Raw genomic sequence first — 18,448 nt, 5'->3', positions numbered from 1 at the left:
TGCATGGGTTGGGGGCCTGCGAGAGGCAGCTGGTTGATGTTTCTCTCACACAACACTGTCTCTCTCCCTCTTTCTCCCTCCCTTCCCCTCTCTCTAAAAAAATCCCAGCATGGACAAGCTGGGACAAGCTAAGAGAAGGAAGCTAGATCAGGGAGCCACAGGACCTCAGGAAAGCAATTTAAGAGAATCATAGGAAGCCACCATCTGGACGATGCTGGAACCCCTGCCTGCCCCCTCTCCTCAGGTACACCTGCACTCACATCACATTATGCACGGCTGTCTGCCAGTTCTCCAGAAACGTGGGGAGAGGCAGCCTTCAGGATTGTCTGGGAACACAAGTCTTCCCATTTTACAGATAAGGAGACTGAGCTCCAGAGTTGAACATGACCTTTTCAAGGATCTATTCCCAGAGAGTCTTGCTAGGTCCCTCTCGGGTCTTATTGACTCATCAGCCCCCACAGAGCTGTGCGTGGTGGGAGTGGGGCTGGGAGTGGGGGAGTCCCGTGGAAACAGACCCTGCTCCAGTCCTATCAGTCTCAGTATCTGGAGCAGCATCTCTCCCACGCGGCCCAGTGGCCACTCCGGGGTTGTCACTATGTCAATGACCGCCCCTCCCCTCCTCCCCCACCCGTCCGCTGTGTCCCAAAGTGCCTCCCAGAGCTGCAGCTTCAGCGAGGCTCTGTAACAATCGCTGCAGCAACAGAATGACACCCAAAGGGCCCTGAAGGTAGGGCTTGGCGGGGCGGGCCAGGGCGGAGCGAGGGGCGGAGGATGCTCCCCGCCCGCCCGCCCACCAGCCCGCTGAGTCCCAGGCTGGGTTGGGACAGCTCTTGCTTTCCTCGCCGTCGCGCCTGGGCCCCATGGACACCTTGTGCGGCTCCGGGGAGCTCGGTTCCAAGTTCTGGGTAAGAGGTGTCCCAGGACCGAGAGCGCGCACCAGCGAGCCGCGGAGACGGCACCGGGGAGCGGGCCCTGCGACGCCGGGTGGGGGTCTGACAGCGCCGCCCAGAGCCGTGTCCCTCTCGCCACCTGGGACCTGCTCTGCCCTCCCTCGCCACATGGAAGACCTGGGAAAAGCGAGGCACTAGGCTCCCCGGGGCGCAGTGGGTGGCGTCTCCGGAATCGGAAGGTGCTCCCACACGCTGCCTCGCCCCAGCCCCTCTGTGGGGCTGACCGCAGGGTGCAGAAGGGACATTTATTTCCCCATTAACTACGGTCCTGATGACCCGGTACTGGGGCTCGGTTGAGCACTCCTACACCTCCCCTGTGGCCCGGGGCACCTAGAGTTGTTCAACCAGGTACTTGGGGAGGTTGGCTCCGCTGGACTCTGCCGTTTTGGGGAAGGGTTCCTGCCACCTTCTTTCCTGGGAGCAAGGGCAGCCCGAGGGCAGGCGGTCCTCACGGCCCTGGCCTTCGGAGGGAGCGGTGACCGCGCTGTGGAGGCAGGCACTTACAGGTACAAGGATCCCAGAATTCCCTGGTCCCGCCACCTCCTGCAGGTGAGGAAAGGGCGGCCCAGAGTCACCTAGTTAGAAGACAGCAGAGCTGGAATAGAAAGGCGGGCCTTTTGACTGATACCAAATGCGTTTCTCAGACATCAGGCTGCTGACTGCAGCCCCCCAGCGCAGCCCAAGAGCTTCCCTGCAGCTTTCAAAACCGTGCAGCTCTGGGAGGCGAGTGGTAGGTAGTGTGTCTCCATTTTACAGGTAGGCTCAGATTTAAAGGGCTTGTCTGTGGTCATCCAGGCAATGCCCAGTATAGGCTGGTCCCAAATCCAGGGCCTTGAGTATTTTCACATGTATGCCTCGTGTGTGTGCACCCCGTGTGTGTTACCCATGGGTGTGTATGTGCATGTGTATACACATGTGTGTTTAAACAGTCAGGAATCCATCTCACAGGCTATGTTTGGAATGGGCTCTGAGGGTTACACAGATTTTTGAAAACTGGGGCAATGGAGCACCTGTAAAAAAGTATCTTTGGGGCATCTCTTTTTTTTTTTCCTGGGTCACTAAAGGGTGAATCAGAGATTGTGTAAATTGTCTAGAGCTTCCCTTCTTGCACAGCCCCACATGAACACCATCTGTCATACAGCCTGGACTGGTCACTTTTCACCAGAATCTGGAGGTTGCACCTTTGGCTCATGAGTATACAGTTGACCCTTGAACAATGCAGAGGTTAGTGGTGCCCACCACCTATGCAGTTAAAAATCTGTGCATAACTTAAGTTGGTCTTCTGAATGCATGAATTCCCAACCACCAGGTAACTGTCAAACAACGTGGGTTTGAACTGAGACATTAAATTGAACTGAGTGGGTCAAGTGAAAATAATCTTTATATAAGTGAACCCATGAAGTTCAAACCCATGTTATACAAGGGTCAACTGTATTTTCTTTCACTGTCCACTTGAGCCTCGCTGGTGTGGCTGTGGCATAGGCATGATGTCTGGGTGACCAAGCAGAGGGCTTGTAAATCAAGGTGGCAGATGTGTCCAAGCCTGAAGTGCAAGGGCCTCCTGTTCTTGGGTGGACAGTGGACCCTGAGAGCTTAGGACCGTAGAGAGGCTTCATGGAACTTGGAGTTGGGATACTCAGGATTCCCTTCTTGTTCCAAGCTTAGATTTCCTTTGGCTCTACTCTTTCATGATATTGGAGAACTCCAGAATGTCAGAGCTTGGAGCTTGGAGCAGGTAGCCCAGCCCCTCATTGTAGAGCTGGGGAAACTGCAGGCCAGGGAGTGGATGGACTTGCCAAGGTCACACAACAATCAGTTGCCAGGTGCTGCACTCGGAAGTAGGACGCCTGAGATGTGGTTCTGACTTTGCCATTGCCTGACTGTGCTTCATGGAACTACTGGGCTCCTTTGTCCCTGAACTTGGTGTGGCTCATGAGCTGCTACCTCCTCTGAGGACCTGAGGGTCCATGGGAGTCAGCACATCTATGTGGTCTGAGGGATGTGGTCCATGGGGGGTGTCTGCTTGGATACCTCAAAGGACAAGGGAAGTGACTACTCCTCTTCCTCACCCCAGTCTCTGAACACCCTCCATCTTCCAATTATCTTCTTGGCTCCTGAAAGTTGTTCCAGGCTGCACCCAGTGTGGCTGGTGACCAGGGGGTGGGATAGTTAGAAAGCAGGAAGGTCCCCAGTTTTGCACAGCTGAGACAGGGGAGGCCGGGAGACTGGAGCTAGAGCCTCAGTTCTAGTTCAGTTACCCAAAAAGCCTGGCACTCAGGGCTACTCTTTTGTGGTGTGCTAATTTGCATTTCATTTGCATTGCACATTATTCAGGTATACCTTACTCTGAATCTTTTATCTTAGGGGCTTGTGGATGACCTACCTTATGGGAAGTAGTTCAGGGCAGCCTGGAAGTTCCTGAGCCAGGAGTGAAAATGTGGGGGTGGGGGTGGGCATACTGAGCTACTTATTTATCAAGGCTTTTCACTAGCTTAGCCTCACAGCCTCAGTTTCTGCACCTGGGACATGGGGAAATAAGCTATCTCCTAACCATTTCTCAAGATTCTTGTGGAGGTCAAATGAGAGAGAGAATGTAAAACGATACTGAGAACTAAAAATTCTCTGTGGCTGACAGGTCATGGTATTCCTGGGAAGAGGAGTGAAGAGAAGGAGAAATGAGGTTAGAAGCGGGTGTTAGATCTGGCAAGATCTACGAGAAAGTGGCTGGCAGGGCTGGTGGGGCAGGGGCTTCCTTTTCAGCTGTTGGTGGAGATTTTGAACTTCAGCCCCAAATGAATCTGAGGGTAGTAAGGGTGTCAGGCTCAAGGGAACCCATGACCCCTGCATATGTATACCTACACACCTTGTACTGGATGAATGATTTAGCTCTTTTTAAAAAATCTTTCTCTCATCTCTACCTACTTTGGGGCAGATTACCAACATCCCTGAGCGAGCCTTGGTAATAGAAATAAATTCCGAAAGAATAAACTATGACCTAACTGCCCGGGGCTCATAATACCAGAGATGGCTCTAGAACAAAGGAGATGGGGGTGTTCCTTTGCTGCACCCTATTGACCCTTGCCTGGAGGATTGCTCTCTGTTCTGAGCAGCACCCAGGTGGTGAAGACAGTGCACAGAGAAGGGCCCTGGGCTGTTTACCCTCAGGACCTATTTGCAGGATCCATCAAGGTCTGATGGCCCGAGGAAGCTCCTGGGAGGCTGATGAGGGCTCAAAACTCGGAAGGTCCTTACCATGAGAGCTGTCCAAAGATGGCAATGATTGCCTGAGAAGTAGTGAGCTCTCCCCATCACTGGGGGTATGCAAGCACATGGTTAGTGACCACTTGGTGGGGATGGTGGACAGATGATTCAAGTCAAGGAAGGAGTTGGGGATCTCACCCTGAAGTTCTGTGAACAACTAGGAAGAGAGAAGTTGTGGCCAATGAGAGGGTGGCAGGTCCCACCTCTGAGATTCCCAGGTCTCCCTTTCCCTGCGCTCTCCCCACTCTAGACATGGAATTTACCTAGTAGCAGCTCTTGGTAGAGACCTGTGGGTTTTTTACTGCTCAGATGCCAACACCTTCACTGTTCTCTTAACTGTTTACCCATCCTAGGGAGGGCCAAAGCCCTAGTCTCTCAGAGGCTCAGCTCCCTGTGTCTCCTGCTGTGTTCCAACCAGTCCCATTCTGCCACTCATTAGTCATGTGACTTGGGGCAAATCACCGGCTCTGGGAACCAGCTGAGTTCAGGTGGGCTCTGGGGCCCTGTTCAGGCCTAACTTGGGGAAGGGAGAGAGTTAGCAAGGCCATGATCAGGGCCTTCTGAACTCTGGCTCCTGGGTAACACTGTCTTCCCAGGCTTTTCCTCCGGGGTTGCTTCGTAGCCTGAGTAGGTGGCAACCGGAACTTAGGAGTAACAGGCGAGACTCTGATTTCAGTGTACTTTGACTCTCAGATGAAGATGGTGACATGTGAAGCTGTGGGAAATGGGCAGTGGCAGGGCCTCTGAGGTAGTCAGGAGGCACCAAATCTCCTCTATCAGGACCCAGTCTTCCCCGCCAGGCCAGGGCCCCTAGCATCTCCTTCCTCCATCCCAACTGGGGACAGCAAAGTTGTGCTCGATGACTTTAATTTCTGAGCTCCTGGCTTCTCACGAAAGGATCTGGTCACTGTCGTCCCAGGCTGGCTTCTTCCCACCCTGCTGCTCCCTCACTTAGGGAAGGAAGTGAGTCAGCAAAGTAGCATTTGGGAGGGAACTTTGCCAAGCCCATCTGCTGACTCCCAGACAGAGAAACGGTCTTGGAGCGCCAGGCCGGCCCCTAGGGAGGGAGGTCCCAGCGGGGAGTGCCAGCTGACCCTCCCAGGAGGTCCCAGGGGGGAGTTCCAGCTGACAGGAGGCAGGGTTCAAGCACCTGGGCTACACCCACCCTACCCTGGTGGGACTGTCTCAGAGGCAACAGGTGGAGCCAGGTCCCTAAGAAAGGTTGTGGCCTGGGTGTGCCATTTGGGCCTTTCCCCTCCCCAACCTGGGACTGGTTCCCACAGCAGGTGGTGCTGGGAGAGGGGCTAATTGGGGCTTATCGCTTGACTGGATTTCTCCTCTTAACTGGATATTCAGGTTTCTAGTCCATAGCCCAACGGCGCCCAGAACCTCAACCAGTCCGTTCCTGTGTGATGGCATCCCCTTCCCCTCAGCTCTGTGAGACGAACCTAAGCAAGGAGGTGATTGGGGGGTAGGGGTGGGGGCTGCAAGGTTGAAAGGAGATTTTTCATGTTTCTGGTGACCTGGACACCTGTGTACTATCCCCAAGGTGGGATGTCATGCTAGTGCCCTATAGGGTGTAGAGAAAAGACCATAGAACCCCATGGTTTGGAGTAGGAACTCTGGAGCTGGACTGCCCGGGTTCGAGTCTCCACATCAGCCCACGTGAACTGGAGCCAGTCACTTTCCAGCCGTGAGTCTCAGCTGTTGTAAATATTAAACGATAATCCTGGGCCTTGGCCAGGTGGCTCAGTTGGTTGGAGCATCGTCCTATACACCAAAAGGTTGGAGGTTCGATCCCTGGTCAGGGCACATACCTAGACTGCATATTTGATCCCCACTCAGGGCACGTATGGGAACAACCTATGAGTTTCTCTCGCTCCCTTCCTTTTTCTCTAAAAATCAATAAACACATCCTGGAGTGAGGATTAAAAAAAAAAAAAAGATAATCCTGGAACAAAGTGGTGCTCAAATAACCGAACTTGTGGGCTGGCACTGCTTCTTTCAGAAGCGGCTGGGCCATAGGCTGGCCCCACAGCCAGGCTTTGTCCCCTGTCCCAGGCTCCCCCAAAGGCTGTTGTTTCAGCCCTGGGAGGCCAGTGAGTGTGAAGGGAGAATAGAGCTGGTCCTTGCCCTTTCTGCACCTCCATTTCTGCTGAAATAAATGAACTTGTCAGTTGATCCCTTCTCTCCACCCCACAGAATTGAGGAAGTAATTTCTCTTCTGATGACAGAGGCTGTCAACAAGTCTGGGGTGGCTGGGGGGCTGGGAAGTCACTGACAGAGCCGTGACCCAAAGGGATCAAGGGTCCTCACCCCCACCTGCCTCTTCCTGGGTCTATAGGGATTTCAGCCTCAGCACCCATGAAGGGGACCCGCCCTGCAGTCCATTGTGGGTGCCAGACCTTTATCAGGTCCATCCAGCTGTTTAATTGCATTATTAAGGAAGTGTTTTTGCTTTGGGAACTGTGTGGGTAACAGCTGTGGAGTGAGGAAGAGGAGTGGGGGAAATAAGGTCAGAGGTCAGGGGAGGCAGATAATGAGGGTATTGAGGGACACGTGGGGAGTGCTTTTACTCTGAGTGAGCTCTGAACCAGAGCAGTAACTGGTAGCGTGGTCTGGCTTAGATTTCACTAAGATCTGCCTCTAGCTGCTGTGCTGGGTAAGACTGCCAGGGCAAGTGGCAGGGGTGGGGGCAGGGAGACCGGAGCAGGGGCTATGGCAGTAATCCAGGTGGGAGAAAGGGTCACAGAGAAGCGGTAGGATTCTGGGTACATCAAGGAGAACCAGACGAAGTTGCCTTTTTATAGATAAGAACAGTTGAATATAGCACTCGCATCTAGTTCCGCCTGATCTTTTGAAGGTAGAGTGATCAGGATTTGATGAAGGGTTGGGTGTGGAGTGTGAGAGAAAGAGAAGAATTAAGAATGACTCCGAGGATTCTAGCCAGGGAGAAGGAGAGAGTTACAATCCACCAAGGCAGGCAGGCTGGAGGGGAAGGGATGGGTGGGAGTCTTGTTCTGGATTTGCTGTGCAGGACATGTCCTAGCTCTAGAATAAATAGTCTAGGGACATAAGCGTGGATGGGTACCTGCTGCCTTCTGCAGAGGGCTCTGCTTCAGATGTGCTTTTCTGAAGGAAAGGAGCCCAGGCTGAACCTGCTCGGGGGTCACAGAAGCCACTTGAGTCCCCACACCCCCATCTTTTGATTGTTGCCACAGTGCAGGTTATCTGTGCAAACGAAACACAGTCCCCACAGCCTCTTGCTCCATCATCTGCTTTCCCAAGCGTTGCCCTGTTTGAGTCAAGACACTCTGCTGTTCATTCTCTCCCAGGATGCTGTCATTTATTCCCATTATGACTCACACACGGAGGCTGAGGTTCAGGGAGATAAAGGGACTCTCCCATGGTTCCATGGTTCAAAAGTGGCAACCCACACAGGGTCCTCTGCATTGGGGCTTGGTTCTTCTTGTGGCCACTCCCCATCTGCCTCAAAGAGCCATGCCACTGACTTGCACACCCATGCAGCGATCCCCTATCATGTCCTAGAACTCAGGTTCCCTTGTCAATGAACACATGACCGTTTCTGGGCGCCTCCTGCATACCTGGTCCTGGGCTGGGAGTTGGAGGGTGTGGAGCAGGAGAGAGGAGGAGTAGGGGTAGGGTCTGGTGTCTGTCCTCAAGGACTCACATGTCTGTAGGAGAGAGGATGTGTTCATGGACAGAGGGGGTGTGGAGTGGGGAGAAACCCCAGTTTGGCATCACAAGGCTTGGGTGCCTGTCCCAGATCACTACTGCCTAGTGGTCTTGTACCTGTTTCCAGAGGAGGTGAAGCCTGCTTTCTCTTTTGCGAGCTGGGCCTAATACTGTTCCTCCTCTCTACTTCTGGAAGTTGTTCTGAGTCAACCAGCCAGTTAATGACCACGTGAATGCTGTAAGAAAGTGCCATTAAAACACAAGGGGCCCTTATTACTCTCTGTTAATCACTTACCTGGCTGTCAAAGCCATACATACAGAAAGGCTTCTTGTTAGGAGGTGAGACTCAGGCTGGGCCCAGAGAGGTGGGATGTGTACTGCAGGCTTGGAGACCTAACAGTCTGAGTTAGAGGTGGCCTTGGACAGGCTCCTGGATGGCAATTAAGTGGATGGGATTAATGGGTTTGTGGAGATGAAAGCAGGGTAGGGCTGCCCACTGACAGCTGAATGGATACGTACGTGGGTCCATTCACACAGTAGATCACCATGCAGGAGTGAGGACTGGGTGTCGCCACTCACACTCAACCCCAAGGATGACACCCACAGGCACATTGTTTGAAAGAAGCTAGACATGAGCCCTGGCTGGTGTGGCTCAGTGGATTGAGTGCCAGCCTGCAAACCAAAGGATCACTGGTTCAATTCCCAGTCAGGGCACATCCTGGGTTGCAGGCCAGGTCCCCAGTTGAGGGCATGTGAGAGGCAACCACACATTGATGTTTCTCTCCCTCCCTTCTCCTCTCTCTAAAAATAAGTAAAAAAATCTAATATATATATATATATATATATATATATATATATATAAAATAAAAATTTAAAAATGTTTTTTTTAAAAAAGAATAGAACTCTAGAATGACAGAAAGCAGGTCAGTGGTTGCCCAGGCAGGATGGGCTATAAAGGGGCAAAGGAGAGCTGGGGGAATGGTGGAAATATTCTGTATCTTTATGTGGTAGTGGTTTTGCAGGTGTGTGCAATTGTCAAGCCCATTGGATTTTGCACTTGAAATGGCTGCAGCTTATTGTACTTAAAATATACTGCAGTTGAGAGAGAGAATATGAGGAAATGAGCAAATGGGGACAACCATGACCTCTTAGGAGAGCTCTCACTCAGAACAACACCTGCTCATTTGCACACTTACCCTCTCATCTTCACACACCTCTGAGCCCGTTGTACATGGAGTGTCTTTTTGGCCCAGTCACTTCCCTTGAGAGAGTCCAGTTCTGCAAAAGGCGGCCACAGCACTGAATTGTTCCCTCTGTCCCCAGGACTCCAATCTGTCCGTGCACACAGACAGCCCAGACCTCACTCCCTGCTTCCAGAATTCCCTGTTGGCCTGGACCCCCTGCATCTACCTGTGGGCCACCCTGCCCTGCTACCTGTTCTACCTTCGGCGCCGCCACCAAGGCTACATCATCCTCTCCCACCTCTCCAGGCTCAAGACGGTCAGGGGCTCTGGGCTATCCTTCGGGTGGGGCTGGGATTGGAGGGTAGGCATGAGATGGGGATTCTTTTTTTAATGAGTTCCTTCCCCACCCTTAGCAGCTGGACAGGTCCCCTTAGCCTCACCACCTGGCCCTGGGACCATGGCAGCTTGCCAGTGGGGTTTACAGGCAACTGCAATATTTCCTGCTTAGGGATGTGCAAGCAAATTTTCCATCAAGGCTCTCCCACCCTTGAGAAGCTTCCGGCCAGTGCCCAGCTTGGCCCTCAGGGGCTCAGACAGGTCTGGTAGCTTCAGGAGCAAGAAGTGATTGTCCCTTCCTCTGGGGATGGAAACTCCAACACGTGCCTTGTTTATAGGTCTTGGGTGTCCTGCTGTGGTGCATCTCCTGGGCTGACCTCTTCTACTCCTTCCATGGCCTGGTCCATGGCTGGGCCCCTGCCCCCATCTTCTTTGTCACCCCCTTGGTGGTGGGGGTCACCATGGTCAGTGTGGGACCCAGGAAGCTGAGTGGGGGAGGGTCTCCAGTGGGTTGTGGGATTGTGATGGGGGAACCATGGGCTCTGAGGAGAAGGCTGGACACCTTAGCAATGGGAAGAAGATGGGGTTGACCCCACAAACATCTGGCCACATGGGATGGGGAGGAACAGGCAAGCCGAGGTATGTGTGCTCTGGCCTGGCACCCACTGCCCTCCTTACACAGCTGCTGGCCACCCTGCTGATCCAGTATGAGCGGCTGCAGGGGGTGCAGTCCTCGGGGGTCCTCATCATCTTCTGGTTCCTGTGTGTGGTCTGTGCTATCATCCCCTTCCGCTCCAAGATCCTTTCAGCTGTGGCAAAGGTAAGGGGAAAGAGGGGCACCTGCCCAGTCAGCCCTGTGTAGGGGGTAACCTCAGGGCTCAAGGTCACTGCTGGGTCCCAGACTCCTCCCCTCTGCCCCTCCTTGGCTCCCAGGACCCCCTCTGAGGTTCAGTCCTTTTATGTTGTTCTCTACTTGCTGTATTTCTGCTGGGAAGCTGACTGGCGGGGGCAGGGGAGGGGGTTCAGGCTGAGGACCAGTGTAATTCAGGAGAATGGGGCCACTGCTGGGTATTTATAGGAGTGCAGGGGGCTGCTCTGTGGCCACCACCAACTGCCATGTCTGACAGGGGTGTCTATCAATGTCTGTAATGAACACATGTTTGCAGACATACATGGATAGTTCTGGCTTACCTGGAAGTCTGATGATCTTGTCTTCCCCTTTATTCTCACCTTCCTCAGTTCCCAGCCTTCCTCTTGATCAGCGGTGGGGCTGATGGTTGGTGGTGGGAACACAGGGTCAATCTGGCGTCTCCCCATTTCTCCATCTCAGGGGGAGGCAATCAAGTATATTCATAAGAGCACAAGGCTTGGAATAATCCACTTATTCTCTGTGTGACCTTGGGCAAATTCCTTAGTCTTTTGGACCCTCATTTCCTCAGTTGCAAACTGCGCATCAAAAATTTCCTACCTTGTTGTGGGTGACACAGAGGGCTGGGCAGGCGATGAAGGTGGGCTGCGCAGCACTGTGCCTGACATAGGGCATGTCCTCACTGAACAGCAGCCCCCTTGTGGCCCCACCCTCTCTCAGAGGAGCCTGAGGTTCTGATGCTCTTCCCTGTTGTCCCCTCAGGGCAAGATCTTGGACCCCTTCCGTTTCACCACCTTCTATATCTACTTCGCCCTGGTGCTTGTTGCTCTCATCCTGTCCTGCTTCAGGGAGAAGCCACCATTGTTCTCCCCAAAGAATGCTGACCCTGTGAGTTTTCCACGGAGGCTGGTGGGAATGGAGGTTCCACGCCCACCCCTTCCAGTCCCTTCCATTCCCAGGTCATCTTCACAACGTGCCACCTGGGACGTGGAGCTGGAGGGCGAGAGGGCCTCCTCCCTCTACTCTGCGTTGAGAGGGTGCTGGGCACTCCTGATTTCTCCCATTCCACTCTCACCTTCTAGAACCCCTGCCCAGAGGCTGACGCTGGCTTCCTTTCCCGCCTATCCTTCTGGTGGTTCACAAAGTGAGTTGGCTCTTCTTCTAGCCTGGGTCAGAGGAAGGGTCCAGGAGATGGAGATAAGAGGGAGGAAGGGGAGCAGGCTGGAAGTTCAAGGGCCTGAGGAGCTGTGCCTGGCTGGCCCTTCTACCCCAAACCCCGGCCTTGGAGGCCATGGGGCAGGGGAGGATGGGGAAACTGTTTAGGCTGGAGGCTGAGTGCAGAGGCCAGGGGCCACCCCACTCTGATCACAGGCCACTGCTGGCCCTACATTTAGCAGGTGGCGAGGAGAGGCCCAGGGGCTAGAAGACAACCACAATTAGTTTTACTCTCTTTTGTCACCTCCTTGGCCTCTTGTCAGGGTTGTTTGAATAGGATAATTGTGTCTCTGACCTGGGTGACAGCTCATTAACCATGCTGCAGCAAAGAGAGCCCCAGCCAGCATGAATTTAATCACTGGGACCCAGGGGTCAATGGGGCATCTGGGGAAGAGAAATGGAAAGGGCCTAAGACTGGACTTGGGGTGGGAGGCAGTTACCTCCAGCCTGTTCACTGTGGCAAAGAAAGGAGACATCTCCCTTGACCACAGCACCCTCCTCTCTGGAGACCCTGGTCCTGGCTCTAGGCTGCTAAACTCTTGACTCTATTTGGGGCCATCTGCCTGCCCCAGATTGGCCATCCTCGGGTACCGGCGCCCCCTGGAGGAGCGGGACCTCTGGTCCCTGAACAAGGAGGACTGCTCCGGGATGGTGGTGCAGAGGCTGCTGGAGGCCTGGAAGAAGCAGCAACAGCAGGCAGCACAGTGAGACCCTCCCACCCAGCCCCTTCATGCACCCAGGTCTCCCGCAGGGGAGGCTGCTGACCTGGGAGGGTTACAGGGCTGGGGCTGGGAGAAGAGCAGGTGTAGGTGGTCCTGAAGCGGGACGCTTGGGCTTGGGTGAGGCCAGCTCTTTCCAGCTCTACTGAGGCCAGAGAATGGCTGCCACTTCTGTAGCCTTTATTCGACCCCAGGCATGGCCCTGTGCACAGAGACGAACTCAGTCTCCAACAGCCCTACGGTGCACATTCTGATGTCCCCTTGTTATAGACAGGGACACAGAGGTTTAATGGTGCACCCAAAGTCCCCTGGTGGTGGTGGCAGAGCTGGAATCCACGCCCAGTTGTCTGGCTCCACTGTTCTTACCACTTCACCACCATGTCCAACATGAAGGTAGATTCCAGGGACTTCCCTCAGGAGGGGCAGGGCCTGTAATCCTGCGCTGTCCTGTCTGGAGGAGATGACCCTCCAGCTGAGGAACCTTCCCTCGGGCAGACTCCCATCAAGGATATCCCATCTCCAGCTCACTGCCAGCCACGAGAGGCGGGGCTCTGAGTCCCCCTTTCCTACCCACTTCTGACCCTGGGAATGAGCCCCGCCCCCAACCCAGGGCCCAGGGTTTCAGTGCTTGTTCGGTCAGGAGCCCCTGATACCATCTGGCAGTCGGAGGAGCCTGGGACTTGGGCTTGGTCAGCAGTGTCTTTGCTTCCATGGCGTGGAGCCTCTGGGAAGCCCTGTGGCTCCCCAGTCTGCCTGGGCACCCCTTCTCTGGCCCTCCATGTCACTTCTACCCCCTCCCTGCATAGCTGCCCAGTGACTAGGCCACCAGCCTTCCCTGCGCATGTGTCCCTTCCCTCTCCGGGGGAGGCAGGGACAAGCTAGAGGTGGGGCATTGCTGGGTTATAGTCCTCAGGTGCCAGTTAGGAACAACTCTTATACCCTCTAGCACCTGAGGACATGGTCTCTTGGGGAATTATCTGGAAAGTCATGTTGTCCATCCCCCTCCCAGTCCTGAGAGCCCAGAAAGCAGCTCCCCTCTCCTCCCCACCCATCCCAGGTGCTTGGCTTCATAGGGCCAATGCCTACCCACTGCCCCTTCCTCCAGAACCAGACACAGGGCTGCAGCGTCACCTGGGAAGACAGTGTCCAGTGAAGATGAGAAGCTGCTGGGGGGCCGGCACAGGCCCCGGGAGCCCTCCTTCCTGCAGGCCCTGCTGGCCGCCTTTGGCCCCAGCTTCCTCATCAGCATATGCTTCAGGCTGGTCCAGGACCTGCTCTCCTTCGTCAACCCACAGCTGCTCAGGTCTTAGCACCCTCCCTCTCACTGCAGCCTTTCCCTGGGCAGGGGCGGTGGCTGGCTGTCCCTGAGGACTGAGCTCAGAGGGAGGGACGACATGTAGCGAAAAGAGCCCCAGACCAGGAACTGAAGGGGCTCTCTCTCCACTTTCTATGTGCCCTTTGGCAGTAGCAATGCCTCTGCACCTCAGTTTCCCCATTCACATCTAACTCACCTTTACCAGGTACATACTATGTGCCAGGCTCCCTGGTGGATGCGTTAAACAGACATTCTCTCTTTAAATCCTAAAGAGAGGTGTCCCTACTCCCATTTTACAAACAAGGAAGCAGAAAAACTAAATTAAAAAACAAAAAACAAGTGAGGAAGCAGAAACTCAGAAAGGTGAAGTGATTTGCCCAAGGGCACACAGCTGATAAAGATGGATTTGAGCCCAGGGCTCTGAACTCCAGCTGCATCATTCTTTCCAGATGATAGATAGGCTCTATCGTCTATCATATGAGTGGCTTGGACTCGAAGGAGCTCTTAATTGAGGGGGTGGGAAAGAGTGCTGCTTAGACGCTGAGCTGCCAGCTCCTTACCCTTCCATTCATGCATTTGTTTATTCAATAAATATTTATTGAGCCCTAGGGCACCCACAAGCTATGGTCTTAATGTCTTGTGGGAGAAACCAATGTGTGTAATCCGTTAGAGCGCTGGGTAGACACCTGCACTCAGGTGTCTGGACAACCCCAGGAGAGGTACAGAAGCCAGGCAGAGAGGTTATCAAATTTAGAAACACAAGCAGAGGTTAGTTAACCAGGAGAGGAAGGTACGGCTGGCCGAGATCAAGTCACAAAGGCCCGAGACAGCATGACTCAGGCACTCCAGGTATTTCTGAATGCTGGAATGCTAGAGGAGAGTGTGATCAGAGGGAGGGGCAGAAAGACAAAGGGAGAGGGGAGCACTAAGGAAATCTTTGCCAAGATTTGCAGCTAGGGAGAGGCAACTGGTTTGCATTTTGGAAGGATCCCCTGCCAGTAGTTCGGGGGATATAGAGAGGGTGGCCAGATGAAAGTGGACCAACCAGGGCAGATGAGAGCCCAGGCCATGAATGAGCTAGGATTCAGAAGCTACTCTGGAGATGGGAGGGCGCCAGGGAGAAGGACTCAAGGGTGCCTGGTTTCGGGCCTGGGTGACTGGAGGATGAGGGACATTTGCTGAGAGATTGAACTCAGTGGGAGGAGGCGGCTGGGTACCTGGCAAGGTGATGAGTTGATTCGTGGCCATGTGGACCTATAGCACAGCTGGGTTCCCCAAGGTGAGCCTACCAGCTAGCTGGAGGTCACATTTCAGAGCCATTGATGGAAGAACAGGGTCTCATATCTGCGGTTAAGCTTTGCCATGTAGACAGAGCCCTAGGGAATTCTGACAGGTAAGGGGTAAGCAGAAGCCTGGCTTGGAGGGGCCAGAGTTGGAGGAACAGAGCACTTGCAAGATGGCCAGTAAAATAGAGCCTGAGGAAGGCCATGTGGAGTTTGTTAGTGATTTTGCCAAGGACAGACTAGGACAGAGGGGAAGGCCCTGACAGCGGGGGGGTCTGCAGTGGAGACAGGGGTGGTGGAGGTCTGGAAACTTCCTGTACAGAAAGATGCATTCATTTCCTATGGCTGCTGCAACAAATGACCACACACTGGGTCGATTAAAATGGAAATTTATTCTCGCCCAGTTCTGGAAGCCAGAAGGCTGAATCAAGGTGTTGGTGGGGCTGGTTCCTACAAGAAGTTCTGAATGAGAATCTGTTCCATGCCCCCTAGCTTGTGGTGGTTGCTGGCACTCCTTGGCATTCCTAAGTTTGTAGACACAACAGTACTATCTGCCTCCTTCTTGTGGCCTTCTCATGAATGTATCCATGTTTCTGTGTAAATCTCCCTCCCCTGTCTCTAAGGACACCAGTCATTGGATTAGGGCCCACCCTAGTGATCTCATCTTAACTTGATTGATTATGTCTGCAAGGACCTTATTTCTCAATAAGACCACATTGACAGGTACCAGGGGTTAGGACTTGAATATATCTTTTTGGGAGACATAGTCAACCCTCAGAAGGAGAGGCCTGGCTGAGACTATGGAGGTAGATCCATACGGTTAAGGGGAGGTTTGTCCCAACGTGGAGGAGAATTGGTTATGTCAAAAGGAGGAGGTACGGAGCTGCCAGCGGAAATGAAGCTCCTGGAGATTAGGAGGAAGGCGGGCAATGATGCAGCACGTTGCTGAGGAGGTGGATGGGATCCAGAGCTTAGCAGGGCAGGATCAGGCTGGGAGAGCTGGACGGACACCTCACCTGAGGCAAGAGAAAGGGAAGAGGGCAAGGGTTGGAAGGGAAGTTTGGAGTGGGTGGGGAGTTCTTAATAGATGAGTTAAGTGGCAGGACTTAAGTGAATATCTGCTGAAGGGGCAGAGAGTGGAACCAGTCAGAAGGTAGGAGAAGGGCTGTGGAAGAGGAGGTGAGGCAGGGCCCTGGAGAAGGACACCAGGTAGCACTGGCACCAGCTGATGTTGGAGAGAATGTATTTGAGGGGCAAGAGTCTGTGTGGTCATGCAGTATGCTCAGAGCCCTCAGCATCCCAGGAGAAGGCACAGGGAATTCAAATTAAGAAACGTAGCCTTACTAACTGACGTGTGGTTTAAGCAGGCAAGAAAGGCAGGCAGGTGAGGCTGGTGGGGAGAGTGATAGAAGGAAGGTGTAGCGGGGGCCACGGCGGATAGAAGAGGAGTTGAAGGCAGGAGGGAGCAAGAAGGGAGGATCATGGTCTTGAGTCTCCCTGGTCTGGGTTTGGGGGAGGAGGGTCAGCAACCCCCACCTGAGAGGTTTTTAGAGGAGGGGCCAGAGTGGAGGCTGAGGGTGAAAGGGGAGGGAAGCAGTAAAGGGAGCAGCCTGGGGAGCCCTCCCCACCCTCATGCCTCTCTCCTGCCCTTGCAGCATCCTGATCAGATTTATTTCAAACCCCATGGCCCCCACCTGGTGGGGTTTCCTGCTGGCTGGGCTGATGTTCGTGTGCTCCGTGATGCAGACTCTGATCTTTCACCAATATTTCCACTGCGTCTTTGTGATGGGGTTGAGGATTCGTACGGGGATCATAGGGGTCATCTACAGGAAGGTAAGCTACAGCAGGGCATTGGGGGGTTGGGGAGGCCTGCCTGGGGAGCTTTGGAGAACCTCATTGGCCCAGCTCATCACCTGCTGTCTACCTGCAGGCTCTGGTCATCACCAGCGCAGTCAAACGTGAGTCCACAGTGGGAGAAATGGTCAACCTCATGTCAGTGGATGCCCAACACTTCATGGACCTTGTCCCCTTTCTCAACATGCTGTGGTCAGGACCTCTGCAGATCATCCTGGCCATCTACTTCCTCTGGCAGGTGACTCTCACTGCTCCCTTCCTCTGACCTTGTCCTTGCTGAAAGGGTTATTCTGGGTCAGCAGAGGTGCTGCCTAATGGACCCAGGAGCCTCCCTAGATATTGGGGTGGATATTGGGGTGGAGGTCAGGACTGCAAGGATGCTGACATTGGTGTCTGCATCACATTATCCTTCTCAAAGATTCCAGGGGAGAAAAGAGGGACTGGGAGCCAGGGTGTGTGTGACTGACATTGTCTGTTTGCCCTCCTGTGTATCTGGACGCCCCTCCATGTCTGCCTATTTGTGCCTATTTGTTGTCATTATCTGATGGCTGACTGCCTCTGCAGATGTTTTGATCATTTTGGCTTTCTCTATATGTTGACTTTTCGCTGCCTATCTGGCTGACTGTAATCTATTGCTTCCTGCCCATCTCCGTGTTTCAGATCAATAAGCCTCTGTCTGTTGGGTCCTGTCTACATATACACTGGTTATATGTCTTATCTATCCACCTGTGCCTCCTCAGAACCTGGGTCCCTCCGTTCTGGCTGGAGTAGCTCTCATGGTCTTGCTCATCCCACTCAATGCAGCCGTGGCCATGAAGATGCGTGCTTTCCAGGTGGGTGCTATCACAGGTGCACTGCCTCTGCCTGGAGCCCCTGGCCAGGTGCCTGGGGACGGGCATTCACTAACCTGGGGCCCCTCAATTATTTTTTTTTACTGACAGTGGATGGCTACAAGCCACTTTTATAAACCTTAGCTCACTCTATCCTCACAACAACCTTGAGAGCATTTTAGGAACATTCTCATTTTGCAGCTGAGGAACCAACCCTCAGAGATTATGGCAGTCCAGAATCAGGCAGAGCTGGGACTTGAACCTACATCTTCTGGTCTAATAAGAGTTTCTCCTGCCACATCGTGCTGAGTGTGAACAGGCAGTCATCCAGTCCTTTATTTGCAAACATTTATTGAAGTCTTTAGTAGCTTTCCATTGCACATAGAATGAATGACAAAGTCTGCTGCTCACCTTGCAAGCCCTCACCCCTTGAGATATGGCCAAATTTCAACCAGTATGGCCTTCTTTCTTTTCTCCAAAGCACTGAGCTGTGCATACCTCTGGGCCACCATACACACTGTTCCCTGGTATGCTCTTCCCATGTTTGCCTGCCCGACTCCTTGCCTTGTCCTACCTCCCAACATAAACTCTGATTTCCCAGACTCTCACAGAATCCTATTGTTTCCCTCAGAATATGCACACTGATTTATTAAGCATTTATTTAAGTAATTACTTGCTTTCTAACTGCCTACCCATGAGACTGTCAGCTTCATGATGACCAGGGCCTTGTCTGAGTTGGTCATTGTTATCTGCTCCATGTCTGGCATGTGGCCTGGCACATAGTGGGCACTAAATAAATAGGGGTTGACTGAATAAATATATTTGGCGTGCTTCGCCATGGATTAGTGATTGGGGAAGCATCCATGCACAGGATCACTCTGGGGACAAAGGGAAGCACGTGATGCCTTAGAGATCCAAGGAAAATGGCACCAGTACT

The 18,448-nt window shown here is 53.4% G+C and overlaps 1 protein-coding gene across 1 annotated transcript in view; it reads left to right on the top strand.

The window, feature by feature from the left end:
- The first annotated feature begins 811 nt into the window (after positions 1–811).
- The window catches only part of ABCC3 (ATP binding cassette subfamily C member 3), a 39,347-nt gene continuing 21,710 nt past the window's right edge, over positions 812–18,448 (top strand). Inside the window, exons 1-11 of the mRNA XM_090290500.1 lie at positions 812–905; positions 9,231–9,407; positions 9,766–9,891; positions 10,110–10,247; positions 11,058–11,183; positions 11,378–11,439; positions 12,083–12,214; positions 13,335–13,532; positions 16,483–16,660; positions 16,758–16,919; positions 17,422–17,514. Of these exons, the coding sequence (XP_090146626.1) occupies positions 861–905; positions 9,231–9,407; positions 9,766–9,891; positions 10,110–10,247; positions 11,058–11,183; positions 11,378–11,439; positions 12,083–12,214; positions 13,335–13,532; positions 16,483–16,660; positions 16,758–16,919; positions 17,422–17,514 (1,437 nt within the window). The 5' untranslated portion in view covers positions 812–860. The remainder of the gene's footprint in view (positions 906–9,230; positions 9,408–9,765; positions 9,892–10,109; positions 10,248–11,057; positions 11,184–11,377; positions 11,440–12,082; positions 12,215–13,334; positions 13,533–16,482; positions 16,661–16,757; positions 16,920–17,421; positions 17,515–18,448) is intronic.

The sequence above is a fragment of the Furipterus horrens genome, unplaced genomic scaffold (genome assembly GCF_987537825.1).
Source record: "Furipterus horrens unplaced genomic scaffold, mFurHor1.1.pri manual_scaffold_11, whole genome shotgun sequence".
Lineage (NCBI taxonomy): Eukaryota > Metazoa > Chordata > Mammalia > Chiroptera > Furipteridae > Furipterus > Furipterus horrens.
This window is presented reverse-complemented; position numbering and strand designations above follow the sequence as displayed.